Source organism: Prionailurus viverrinus, chromosome A3, assembly GCF_022837055.1.
Source record: "Prionailurus viverrinus isolate Anna chromosome A3, UM_Priviv_1.0, whole genome shotgun sequence".
NCBI classification, from domain to species: Eukaryota; Metazoa; Chordata; class Mammalia; order Carnivora; family Felidae; genus Prionailurus; species Prionailurus viverrinus.
In genome coordinates, this window is record NC_062563.1 from 600,567 (window position 1) to 613,821 (window position 13,255).

Below are 13,255 nucleotides of genomic sequence, written 5' to 3' on the forward strand. Positions count from 1 at the left end.
GCTGGTCCTCGCACCTGGATGGTAGTTTTGTGTCTGTCTCGCAGACAGTGGATGATACGTTAAGTGTTTGCTGAAACACCAGACACCCTCCTGGTCCTGGGCGCGTAACGGCTGCTGTTACACCGCCCTTCCAAGTGGCGGACCAGGGGGTAGGCTCCCTCCACCCCCAGCCCAGCCCCGGGTGCACTGGGGTCCAGAGGCTGAGGAAGGGTCTTCGTGGGAACAGAGTTGGTCCAGAGCAGGATAGAAGCTTCTTAGCAAGTCCTCGTCCAGGGGAGGCCCCTCTGGGAAGGTCACAAATCACCTGCAACACGAGAACGGACAGGCGTGAAGGCAGCAAGCTAGGGTCATAGCCCTGAAAAGTGTCACAGTTGCCAAGCATCCTGTGCTGGGGGGCAGGAAGGAAGCTTCCCAGGCAGGGCTGGCGGGCCCCTGGACATTCTGGCTCCCACGCTCAGCTCTCCCTGCGTTAGCTTTTATTATCGTGGTGAGATATACGTGCCGTAACCTCTACTGTTTTAACCATTTCTGAGTCTATAATTTATTGGGATTAAATACGTTCACACTGTTATGGCAACCATCATTACCATTTATCTACCAGACCGAGACTCTGTACCCGTTGAACGGAACCTCCCCGAGACACGCTGTCACCTGTGTTCGTCGTCACTCTCTGTCACTGTGTGTTCCCAGCCCAAAGCACAGGGCCAGACCCCTGAATGCTCACTTCAGGTTGGTCGAAACACAGCCTTTTGACCTCGGGCTGGATGGCTCACTGCCGCGGGGGTGTCCCGGGCGCCCTAGGGCAGCAGCAGCTCTGACCTCCGTCCACTAGATGCCAGTAGCCACCCACCCCTAGTCTGGCGACAGCAGAAGTATGTCTGGACGTTGTAAAGGTCCCTGATGGGCAGCACCCCAGAACTGCTGGAGGTTCACTGGAGAAGAAGGTTAAGTGTCTGAGCTGCTCGAAGAGCCGTCTCCCTGCTGGCTGGCTGTGGGGAGAGGACACTCCGTGTGCTCCAAACTGTTCATAACCTCTCACCGGCTCTGACCGAAATCTGAGAAGCAGTCTGTGGCACATGACCTAAGGACAGCTGCGTCGTGTCGAGCCTTCTGGGCCGGTCGGTGCCGCAGTCCCGTCCTGGCGAGTCCCGTCCTGGCGAGTCCCGTCCTGGGTGTCGAGGGCCGCCCAGCAGGCTGTGACGCCGGGGGGCCTTGAGGTTGAGGGCCCATCAGCGCAGTAAGGAATGTGCTCTCCTCAGGCCTGTAGGTTTGGGGCTTTGAGTGCAGTAGTCAAGCAGAAGGTGTTTTTAGATTCCAACAAGTGACTTCGACCGTGTACTTTTGTTAATGTCTTAAATCCCCTAGGTTTCCAAGGCAACTGTGAACAGCTTCTGTTAGATTATTCTGAGCTGCTGAGGCAGGGATGTGGGGTTGGAGGCTCGCATAGGGTGGTTTCTGCCCTTGGTGGTGGTGGTGGTTTATCCCTCCATCCTGGCCCTGGGGCTGGGCTTGGAAGCTCAAATTGTGATCCCCAGTGGGGGCCGGTTTGTTTCCACTAAAGATTCCTTACCTCTTAGGGAAGAATGCCTTTAAATTCTCCTACTTGCAGGAGCAAAGGCCCTGTTCCAGAAGAACTGTCAGGTGGTTTTCGCACATCCCTCGGAGGCTCAGTGCGGGTGCTCGGATGCTCGGCTTTGCCGCCAGGCCCGCCTGTGTCCCCGGCTTGGCTTTGGCGATTCCGAGGCCTCTTGGCGTTGGAGAGTGATTCTTTCCAAAAGGGCCAAGAGCATGTGAACCTAGTGGCCTCCGAGGTGTCGTTGGAATTCGCTCGTACGGTCACTTGTGTGGCAGCTCGGGGGAAGTGGTGTCCACACGCGCAGGTAGGTTGCACGTACTGGGCCGCGTCCTCCTCGGGCCCCGGCCTCCCCCCTCACATGCGACCCCACGGTGGCCACAGACCCCCAGTAGGCGATCTGTAGCCGCTGGTTCACAAGCGGGAACGGGAAGGGCCCAGGCGCTCGTCCTAATGTCCCACACACAGCCTAAAAATTTCCGCCAAAAAAGAGAGTTCTGGAGCCAGGATAAAATGGGTCTGTTTTGTAAAGTAAATGTTTCTGCCTGAACTTCTGTAAAGTTGGATCTTGACATAGTGGGATCTTGAAAAACACATTTGGGTGGGTGAAGGTGGTCTCTGTAGGCTCCCAGCTGACCCCTCACGCCCTTGCAGCATTTCCTGGGCAGGGAGGGGGCAGGTGCACCACCTGTCAGGCCGAGGTCGTCATGGGGGCTGAAGTGGGGGCACCAGATGGGAGGGGAGACATCCCCCACTGCCCGTCCTCAAGTATGTGAGGGTGCGGGGCGGGGGGGGGGGGGGCTTGTTCGAGAAGCGGTGAACCTTTCGAGTTTGTCTGAGTTTCCCTGAATGTCGGGTCGTGACCCGCCTGCAGGCGTGAAGGGTGAACCGAGCGCCGGGCGCCCTGATCCTCCGGTCAGTCTGTCCACTTCTGCGACAGGTGCCCTTTCCGCTGCCGACAGTCCAGCATCCGGCTCAGTGTGGTGTTTGTGACTTTTGGGTAGAAGAGCCCGAATGCAAAGCGGCAGCACGTCTCTGGGACTTTGGCTCCCGGACGGGTGGGCCCATTCCCGAGACCCTGTCACCCCTGCCCTTCACCCCTTCCTCAAGAGGTGGAGCCCATTGTAGCTGCCGCCCGAAGTTTCCCCTTCCGACAGGAGCAGGACCATGTGGAGCCGGTGCCCGCTGGCCCTTTGCTGTCTGGCTGGTGGCAGGTGGCGCCCTCGTGGTTGCGGTGTTGGGCGAGAGCGCGAACCCTGGCGGCCGTGCCAGGAGGTGGCGGGAAATGCTGGCGACTCAGAGCGGGCCGAACGGTGGCAGGAGCCAGCTGCCTGCGCGGTGCGGTCTTCTGGGAAGGGGCCCCGCGGGTGGAGGAGCCTGGGGGTCGTGCCCTGTGACCTTTGGCTCATCCACGCCCAAGGCCATGATTTTGAATCACTGTCCTGATTCAAGACCCTTATGAACTCGGCTCTGCTGAGCTGCTGGTGTAGCTCAAATGCAGGTGCTCCCTTTGCGTCTGGATTTTCTAGAACATCGCATTCGTGAAGGATGAGTCCTTGAAGGGCTCTCACGGGCATCAGGCTCAGCCTGGTGCCTGAGGGAGCTGGGAGGACGTCCCACCTGGAGCCACCGGGCGGACGGGGCGTAGCGTGTCCCGGGCTGCTGCAGGTCAAGGCAGACCACGTCGTGAGGCCGTGGCAGGCTGGAGCCAGAGGAGAAGGTGCTTCTGGAAGCCCCAGGAGTCGGGCAGCACTCCAGGCTCAGGCGACACAGGGAGCCCAGCAAAGGCTCGCACTCAGGATCCCCGAAGTGCGGCCCACGGGGGAAGGGGGTCTCAGTGGAATGTGCCTGAGTTGGTGTGATTGCCATTTTGCTAGGCAGCCGGGGGATGTGTTTTTGCACGGCCCGTGAGCACCTCGTTGTGTTCTAGGGTTGTGCGGAAAGGAGCCTGTCCCCTCTCCGAGTGCAGGGCGCCGCCCCCAGCAGCTTACCGGAGCTCAGGCTCTCGTGCCCGTCCCATCCGCAGGGAGCCTCCGCTGCTCTGTGGTCGGTTCGCAGACGTGTAGCCGTCTCCCTGGATCCTGTCTCGATTTGAACTTGAGGGTGTTTCCACCGCGTGAACGCGCACTGCCCACTCCCGTGCCCATGTGGATGGCTCCGGCTGCCTCTGGTTTGGGCTGTGACAGTCACTGCTGCCACACCTTCCAGCGCTTCTGGACGTGCTTCTCCTGCTGTATTCTGGAGGTGCTTCTCGGGGGTGCGGGGGTTTCCTACAGCTGCCGCGAGAAGTTACCGTGTGCCCCGTGGCCTCACTCTCTTCCAGCTCTCAGAAGTCGGGGGTGGGGTGGCAGGGCTCCTGCGTTCCTTCTAGAGTCTCAGGGGAGGACATTTCCTGGCCTTCTCCAGCTTCTAGAGGCCCCGTCTTCCTTGAGTCCGGCCCCCCCTGCCACCCTCTTCCCCTTAGAAGGACCCTTGTGTTGACACGGACCCACCCGGATAATCCGGGACAGTCGTCCGCCTCAGGGCCCCTAACTCCATCCTTCGTGCGCATGAGGTCGCCCACTCACAGGCCCTGGAGATGGGGACCTGGACGTCTAAGGACCGCGCTCAGCCTACCCCATGGCGCATACGTGTCATTAGCAAGGTTCTGTGGTGAAAATTGCCATTCTTTTTTTCTGTTCCTTGAAGCATGATATGCATGCAGTAAACTGCACAGATTTCGAGTGAACAGTTTCGGGTTGAACAATTTCTTGTTTCTGTCTTTAACATTTTATTGGGGAAACATTTATTCTTAGAGAAAAGGTAAAAAAAAAAAAAAAAAAGAAAAGAAAACGAGCACGTCTACCAGCCAGGTCCTTCACTTAACGTTTCGCTACATTTGCTTTATTGTATGTTTATTCACCTAATCGTCCAAAAACACATCTTATTTTTTGGTGCCTTTCAAACTACCTGGCAGATCAGTATATTTCATTCCAGAGCACGGCAAGTTTTTCATCGGGGTTCGGTCCGTGTGCACGCTCCCACGCCCTGCACACACCAGGCCCGCCGCACCCCTTGACCAGTCTAGACAAATGCGTGCTCCTGAGCCCCCTCGGAGCAGAGTGTCCCCTCCGCCTCCGGCCATCGGTCCCTGCCCCAGCCCCGCGGCCCCTAACCTGACTTTTTCTGCCGTGGGTCGACCTAGCCTGCCCAGCGCTTTGTCTGGACGAAACCTCGTGTCCCACGAGCCACATCACGGAGTACGTGCTCCCCACTCACACCTGCATGGCTGTGCCTCGTGTCCCAGCCTCTTGTCACCCGGCACCTGGGCAGTAGCCAGGTTTTGCTGTTGTAAGACTCCCGCGAACACTTTCGGCAAAAGCCTGTTTTGTGGACGTATGTTTTCATTTCTCTCGAGCAAATACCTCGGAGTGCAGTGGCTGGGTCTCAGAGGACAGGTGACTTGAGCTTTATAAGAAGTTGCCAGACTTTTTCCTGAGCGTCCGCACCCCCCACATCCTCCATAGCTTGGCGTGTTGTCTTTTTTTCTTTTTTTCAGTTTATTTATTTATTTATTTACTTACTTACTTATTTTGAGAGAGAGAGCATGAGCAGGGGAGGGGCAGAGAGAGAGGGAGGGAGAGAGAATCCCAAGCAGGCTCTGTGCCGTCCACGCAGAGCCCGACGTGGGTCTTGAACTCACAAACCGCGAGACGGTGACCTGCTGAAACCAAGAGCCCATGCTTACCTGACTGAGCCCCCAGGCGCCCCACGTGTTGTCTTTTTAATTGTAAGTGCCCTAGGCGGTGAGTTGGATGAGTTTTGACAACCTCGGACACCTCTGCCATCTGGATAGAGAACACTTTCACTGCCGGGAAGGACCCTCCTGCCCTTTCCACTCACCCCCCCCCCCCCCACCCGGACACGGACAGGACCCGCAGACCTCCCCCGCCACAGCCGCCACCAGGGACCCCGGGGTGCCGCCCTCCCCGATCTTTGGCAGCCGGCAATCTGCCCGCGCGTCTGGGATTTCCGCTTGCCTGTGAGGTTTTTGCCGTTGCCATGGGTGTCAGGGGTCATCTTGTATTTCCAGAACTAGAACTGGTGTTCTGTTCCCCGGCTGTCGCGAGACAGGGCTGTGACATCTACACCTACACTGTCAAACGCACCTTGTGAGCATTTTTGGGAATTGTGAAGAGTGGAGGTTTGGGGAGACGTTCGAAACCGGGTGCTGGCTCTCGACCAGACCGTGCCCCCCAAGACACCCTGGTTGTGAGGTCGGCGCCCCTCACCCTCCCGACCCTCCTGCCTCCACGACAGCCGTGTCCCCCCAGACTCTAGGCCTCGCGTGGCGGGAACCCACTCTTTCCGCTTCCGAATCTGCTCATACCCCACTTTGCAACTAACACTGCCTGATCTAGTTTGATCATTTAAACATTCTGCTTATTTTCATCATAATCTCTTTTCTGCTTTTAGCTAAAGATTGTGATCTAAATTTTCAAGTATTAAGATGTATCATTTGTAGAAGAGAAAAAAAACACTGTATTTCCCTCTAGAATAAAACCTTTACATGTAACATGTAGCCCTTACAATTAAATGTTGGTATTTTTAATCCTGTTTGCTCCATTTATTAAAAAGAGGTCAGTGGGGTGCCTGGGAGGCTCAGTCAGCTGAGCATCCGACTTCGGCTCAGGTCATGATCTCGCGGTCCGTGGGTTCGGGCCCCGCATCGGGCTCTGTGCTGGCAGCTTGGAGCCTGGAGCCTGCTCTGGATTCTGTGTCTCCCTCACTCTCTGCCCCTCCCCCACTCATACTCTGTCTCAAAATAAACATAATAAAAAAATTTTTTTTTAAAGTTGCCCCAAAACTCAAGATGATGAAAACTATCACTTTTTAGCAAAAAGATTCACCTTGTTGGGGCGCCTGGGTGGCTCAGTTAAGCACTGGACTCTGGATTTTGGCTCAGGTCATGATCTCACAGTCGTGAGATCCAGCCTGAGTCAGGCTCTGCACAGATAGGCTCTCTCTGCCCCTCCCCCCACTCACACATGTGCGCTCTCGCTCTCTCTCTCTCTCTCAAATAAACAAACTTAAAAAAAAAAAAAACTCAGGGGCGCCTGGGTGACTTGGTTAAGCGTCTATCTTCAGCTCAGGTCATGATCCTGCAGTTTGTGGGTTCAAGCCCCGTGTCAGGCTCTGTGCTGACGGCTCGGAGCCTGGATCCTGCTTCGGATTCTGCGTCTCCCTCTCTCTGTGCCCCTCCCCCGCTCAAGCTCTGTCTCAAAAATGAATAAACATTAGGAAAAATAGTAAAAGAGGTTGGCATCAGGAAGTTACCCTGCGTGCCTTTCTGTCGCTCATGCAGCTGGCGTGTGGTCACTTCTCTCTGCCACACACGTGTGACGTGTCTGCCGGGAGCCACGTGTCACGTTGACGCCGTGTCCTGGGGGCAGGGTCTTCCTGGAAACAGAGCTGTTGTCAGTGTTCTGTCCAGAGGCAGCATAGCTTGTGTGCCACCCACACGTGTGCGTGTGAGCGACTGCGTCTGTCTGTGCATTCGGGGGAGTGTGAGTGAGCGCGTGTGCACACAAGCGTGTGACGGTCCCAGATGAGGGAAGACCCTACGTTACTAACTTACAAGTGAATCTTGGGAACTCAGCCCGCTTTTCAGACTGAGGTTGGACGCTTGGTGTGCTCGCCAGCTTTTTCTAAACAACGTAGCCTGAGTCCAAGGTTCAGGTGGCCTCCGTCTCACGCTCCAGCCTCCTGGACGTGGCGTTTATTCCAGAACCTCCCTGCACAGACGAGCCGTAGCCCGGGGTGGGGGCGTCCTTGCCAGGCCCGGGATGCGCAGGGTGGGCCCTGTGAGGGGCGCAGAGGGCTGCTTGAACATCTGTCCTTGAGGTTCCTGGTGGAACTCACCGGGGCTCAGAAGGGTCAACGGCCTGCACGCACCGCCTTGGCTTTCCGGGTCTGCGACCGGGACAGCGTGTGTCAGTGCCTCGTGCCTTTCCGCGGCTGGGCAGTAGTCCCCCGCGAGGATGGGCCGTCTCGTCCGTCAGCCGCTGCTGGATGCGGGCCGTTTCCTCTTTCTGACTGTTGTGACCCATGTCACTGTTAGTGTGCACGTGGGTCCCCACTGCTCCGGGCACCGGCTCCTCCAAGGGGCGTCAGGCTCTCCCCCAGCGGCCGCACCATGGGACGATCGCAGGGGAGAAGGCTCCGGTTCCCGCACGTCCTTCTCAGCCCTCGTCACCGTCTGACACTTGGGGTGCAGTGGCCTCGCGGTGTGGCTCGGGTGCATTTCCCTGAGGACTGAGGGTGTCAGATGCTGCTCACCGGTCATTTCTGGGTCTTCTTTGGAGGAGTACCTACTCAGGTCCTTTGCCCACTTTAGAATCGGGTTGTCTTCTTATTGAGTTGGAAGCGTCGGTAACTCTTCCGAACAGGATCTCGGGTCGGATCTGTGATCTGCAAACATTCTCACGGCTTGTCGTCTTTCTTCCTTTCCTTTTTTCAAAAGAAAATTTAAAGTTTATTGTGGGGGTGGGGGGTGGGGGACGGAGAGTGTCAAGCAGACTCCGAGCGGCCAGCGCAGAGCCCGACACGGGACCTCGAGATGATGATCTGAGCTGGAATCGAGTCAGACACTCAGCCGACTCAGCCCCCAGGTGCACCCCCTTTTTAAACCTCTAAGCGGACTCCACACCCGCCCTGGGGCTTGAACTCAGGACCCCGAGATTGAGTGTGGGTTGCTGCTCCGACAGAGCCAGCCGGGAGCCCCATCTCGCTTCTCCGTAGCCTCCTCTGAGACGTTGGAGGTGTTAGTTTTGCCAGAGCCCGGTGTGTCCGTCTGTTGCTGGCACCCGCGGTGTCCTATCCCGGAGCCCATCGCCAAAGCTGAGACCCTGGAGGTTTTCCGAGAGCCTGTGCTCGTGGCTCTTCGGTCCTGGACCCCTGCTCCGTGTCGCCTCTTCTCTGAGAGGTGAAAACGCTGCAGGAACGTGACAGCCCCTGTCCCGTGTCCCCCACCGTGCTGAGTGGAGCTCCCGCCCGAGGCCGCGGCCTCGCCGCCGTCCCGGGGCAGGCGAGGGGCCTCCGCCAGCAGGACGGGGGTGGGCTTGGCAAAAGCAGCTGGGTGCTCAGACAGCCTGCCACCCTGGCTTCTCCTAAACGTGCCTGTTTCCGATTGGAGAGTCTTAAATGACCTGCGTGTCCTCTGTGTGTTTGCTCCCCCAGGCGCGGACCTGACTGTCGCCGAAGCCAGCAGCTCTGACAGCCGCGGGGAGAGGGCTGAGCTGTACGGCCACGTGGACGAGGGTCTCCTGGGAGGAGAGGCCAGCTACCTGGGCCCGCCCCTCACCCCCGAGAAGGACGAGGCCCTGCAGCAGGCCGCCGCGGTGGCCAACCTTCGGGCGGCACTCATGAGTAAGAACAGCCTGCTGTCCCTCAAGGCGGACGTGCTCGGGGACGACAGCTCCCTGCTGCTGGAGTACCTGCCCAAGGGCACCCACTCTCTGTCCCGTAAGTGCGTGGCCGAGTGCAGAGGTGGTGCGGGAGGGGTGTGCCCCGCACGGTGGGGGGGGGGGGGGGTGACCGCTCTGGCCTGGCGTCACGTGGTGGAGAAGGTGGTTGATGGGCGGTTGTCAGGGCAACAGCAAGTACTTGTTCGAAGGCTTCAGGCCGAAATCACTGAGCTGCTGGCATCTGAGCCAAAACCCACATCAGGCTTACAAGTGTGCCCTGGGCGCCCCGAGCCCGCCGTCTGCGAGGTGGGACCCGCAGGGGGCCTTCGTGCGAAGGGACAGACTCGGGCTCCCTCTGCTGGCCCCGGTCCCACCTCAGCGTGCCTGTCGTCCGCAGGGGAGAGATGTGCGCATATCCTTGCTTTGTCTCCGCTAGATGATGCTGGTCACACGTGGTCACACGTGAGCGTTTAAAGGCTTAGGGTGCCCACTCCGTAAATGTCTCCGGCCGAACTCCAGTTGTCCCGAAGCAAATGACAGACCAGCCTGAGAAGCAGCTAAAGGGGCAGCAGAGCCGTGGGCCCCCGGGACGTCCTTCTCCCAACCAGACTCGAGGGCATTTGGCTTTTACGTGTAACTGGCCGTGAGCCACACACGCTCCGGGTGCCAGCCCGAGAGCGAGCCACACACGCTCCGAAGATCCGTTCTGGGGGCGCTCGGGGACCGTGGCGGCCACCCAGTGCCCTGGAGGAGGCAGCCGCACTGTCTCTGGCCGTCCTGGGATTAGCGCACGGTGTGTGGTTAGTGCCCCCCGTGGGCGCCGGAGGGGACAAGGCCCGGGGGGCTCCCCCCACAGCGGGAGGCGCTGAGTGTAGCAGGGGTGCAGGGGCCTGCGGTGCGAGCGTGCGGGGCACGAGAGACGGCCCGTGTGGACGCAGCGGTCTCCCGAGCGCCACTGCAGGAAGTAGGTCCATCGTCTGTGTTCGGGTTTGGGAAGGGCAACCTGTTTCCATGTTCAGTGTAAAAAAACAGTATTTTTACAACTCTGTTTTCGTGAGCGCTGAAATTTCCTAAGATTTTGTGTTGGAGTGATGAAAATCGCTACGGCTAATAAAGACTAAAAGTGGGAACGACGTTTCTGTTCACTTTATTTCCCTGACTTAAGGAGCCGTTGCCATATTCTGAGCAGCCTGGATGCCGCGGTCGGTTCACGGGACGTGGCTGTGAAGTCAGACCCCAAGCCGAGTACCTCGCTGACGGGCCGCCTGGCTTTGGGCACGCTCTGACAGGCATGTTGAGGCTCATTTCCCCAGCTGAGAACCGCGTCACGCGGTCGTTGTGCCTTTAAAACGCAGTAGTGTCTGTGGACCCTCAGATGTGTGAGCAGAGAGTGGCTGACGTGCTCCCGCACGTCGGTCCTGCCCCGTCTCGCGTCAGACCTTGTGCTGCGGCCAGAGGCTCCGGGGCCGGACGATCCCAGGACACTTGACGGGTGCCGGGGGCGCCTGGCTGGGGGTCGCCGGGACAGGTTTTGTGGATCTCGTGGAAGGAGAGCGGGGGGATGCTCCGGGGAATGGGTGGCCGTGTGGGGAGGTGGGGGCACACTCGTTCCGAACCCCTCACACGCTCCTCACGCGTGCGTGCGCACCGTGCGTCACAGACCGTGGGCAGCCCGACCGGTGCCGCCGAGGGTGGCTTTGGAACAAGGGACGGTCGTCGGTGCTTTTCACGGTCGCCCTGTCTGCCAGGCTTTGCCTCCAGCGTGGCCTTGTCCAAAAGGCCTTTGGTGTATCTGTGCCGGGAGCCACCCTGGGCCAGGCAGCGGGCCTCGCGCCGGGGGGGGCTGGCCCCCCGCTCCCGGGGGTCCCGTGTGGGCCCGGACCCTCCCGCGGCAGCCCTCCCATCTCGCGGGTGGACGTTTCTCCCCAGACCTGCCTCGTCCCGGGTGGTCACCACACACTGTGTTAATGCGTCGCGATGCTGGGCGCGTGTGTGACTGTCAGAGGCGTCACACGTTGGAGGGAGCGGAGAGCCCGGCAGTGGGACCCTCTGCCGTTTATTTTTAGTACGTCTGTGACAAGTTCCAGGCGAAGTCTCTCAGTGGGTTTTGCTGTTCTGTTCTTTCTGTTATGTTTTAATCTTGCTTTTCCTATTCTAAATTCCCCATTTTTCTTGTATGAACCTACCAGAGGCAGAGGGGCCAGAGAACAGGGTGCAAAAATGGGTTATTTTAAAACGTTGTTTTCTGACATCCCAAGTAAAGTCTGCCACCGGGTATTTGTGGCATCGAGGAATGAAAATACCCAGGTAAAAACCTTGTTTCCCAAAACGTCGTGGTTGGCCGCCGGCCCCTGCCCCGCCCCCCACCGCCCTGTCCCTGGCAGGTGGCTTCGGGGAATCGGACGGATGGAGGCCGAGCTGCCGTCCGGGGTTAGGAGGGCCTGTGGCAACCTGTCCAGCACCCGCTTTCCAGGTGTTTGTCCCCGCGAGCGTGTCAGTGTTGGTGTGTGGCCTGGGCCACTGCTACACGTTTCCCGCCCCGAGAAGGGGCCAAAGCGACTCCTCTGTGCTGTCTGCTCAGCAGTGCCCGGTTGACTGGCACGGTCTCTCGGGGCGCCCGTGGCCAGGGGTCAGGCTCAGAACCCCATGCCGGTCACCCTCCACAACCACTGCTGGTTCCTAGATGCGTCCTCATGGGCGGGAGCGAGTGTTCTGTTCGGCGGAACGCGGCCTAGCAGGGCCTGGCCCCGGCGGCTTGGTCCCGCGCCTCCCTCCTCACCCCCCAGCGCCAGCTCAGCCTGGAGACGTGTTCCCGGAGCCCCAGGCACCAGCCGGCAGCTGACATCTCCAGCCCGGTGGGCAAGCGGTGCGTGTGCCCGAGCCTCCGACGGCACCTCCGAGGAGGCGTGCTGATAGCAAAGTTCTGGGGTGAAACGCCCGGGCTCCACCAGCCCAGGGGCCACCCCTCAGCTCAGGCGGGCGCAGGGGCCTCTGTTTCCTCCTCGGGTGGCTCAGAAGGGCAGGGGCCGGGGCTGCGGCGTGAGGCGTCCCCAGAGCCTGGTCTGGCGTGAGAGGCGGGCAGTGCCAGAAGGCCAGGCCGCGGCAGCTCCAGCCTCCCTGGGCAGGTTGTTGATGATGCACGTGTTGTTACATGATTTCTGGGGCGCCCCAAACGGGTCCACGTCCCAGCGGACGTGGGCTCGTAGCCGGAGAAGCGAGAGGACGGTGTGGTGCGAGGCTCGAGCGGCTGTGCGGGGTGGGGTCCTGCCCCTGCTCGCCGGGCCTTCCGGGGTCGGGACGTGCTAGGGCACAAGGCCTGGCCGTGGCGGTTCGGCGAAAGAAAGGGAAACAGTTGCAGGTGTGTAAATCAAGAGGTCTGCCACACATGCAGGCAGGGCACCAGTGGTAACCGGCAGCCAGCATTCACGGTTCCCCCTGGGCGGTCCGGAACCTTCTAGGGGAGGTTGAGCGGGTCTAATCGCATTGGCTTGGCTGTTAGGGTTTTCGGACAGTTTCATTTCTAGATCAACGGTCTAACTGCTTAAAGGACCTGCTCGTGTTGATTTGGCGTAACTTGGTTCTTCTGCTCTTCCCGGGTTCCAGGGGTAGGCCAGCACCGCACCTGCTCACGGGCCTGCTTCACTGAGTAGAGACTGAGAAGCATGGGCTGTGGCCCCAGACTCGGCCCCGCGGGGTTTGTGAGCGTGCGCTGGTCTGACAGGGACCTCGACACGGGCGTCGCCTTCCTGGGCCTTGAAAGCTGCCACGGGACCGAGCTGCTGGAGCGGCCCGCCGCGGTCCAGGAGGGTGGGCGCCTCGTAAAGCCACCACGTCCCCCCAGCAGCTGAGAAGTCCCTGCTGTCGTAGGTGTTCAGTCGGTAGATACCACGTGTGAGGGACGAGCTGAGGGTTTCCCCCGGTGCTTACGGGTGGGCGCTGTCGTGTCTGGGCGCAACGCGTGCCGCGTTCCCTCCAGCTCTTCACGGGGAGGGAAGCCTCAGAAGAACGTGGCGTGGCCACGGGCGGGGGCTTCTGCGTGGGCCCCGGAGCCGCCGGGCTGTGCCCGTCCCTGCCTGACCCAGGCCGGCCCCGATGTCCAGGAGCACTTTGTGGGGAACAGCGGAACCGTTTTCTGTTCTGACTGTGGTTAAAGATTATTTCCTATCATGCGTAAAAAAATGAATCAGGGACCTTTTCTTGATTCTGGATTGACCCTGGAATTGTAAGCGACTTCTTG

General features: G+C 59.5%; 1 protein-coding gene across 5 annotated transcripts in view; it reads left to right on the plus strand.

Moving 5' to 3' along the window:
- Positions 1-13,255, plus strand: part of ZBTB46 (zinc finger and BTB domain containing 46) — a 66,524-nt gene that overhangs the window by 32,481 nt on the left and 20,788 nt on the right. For all 5 annotated transcript variants that reach the window (XM_047852949.1, XM_047852946.1, XM_047852945.1 and 2 more), the window contains one exon: positions 8,792-9,076. In XM_047852949.1, coding sequence (XP_047708905.1) covers positions 8,792-9,076 — 285 coding nt within the window. The remainder of the gene's footprint in view (positions 1-8,791; positions 9,077-13,255) is intronic.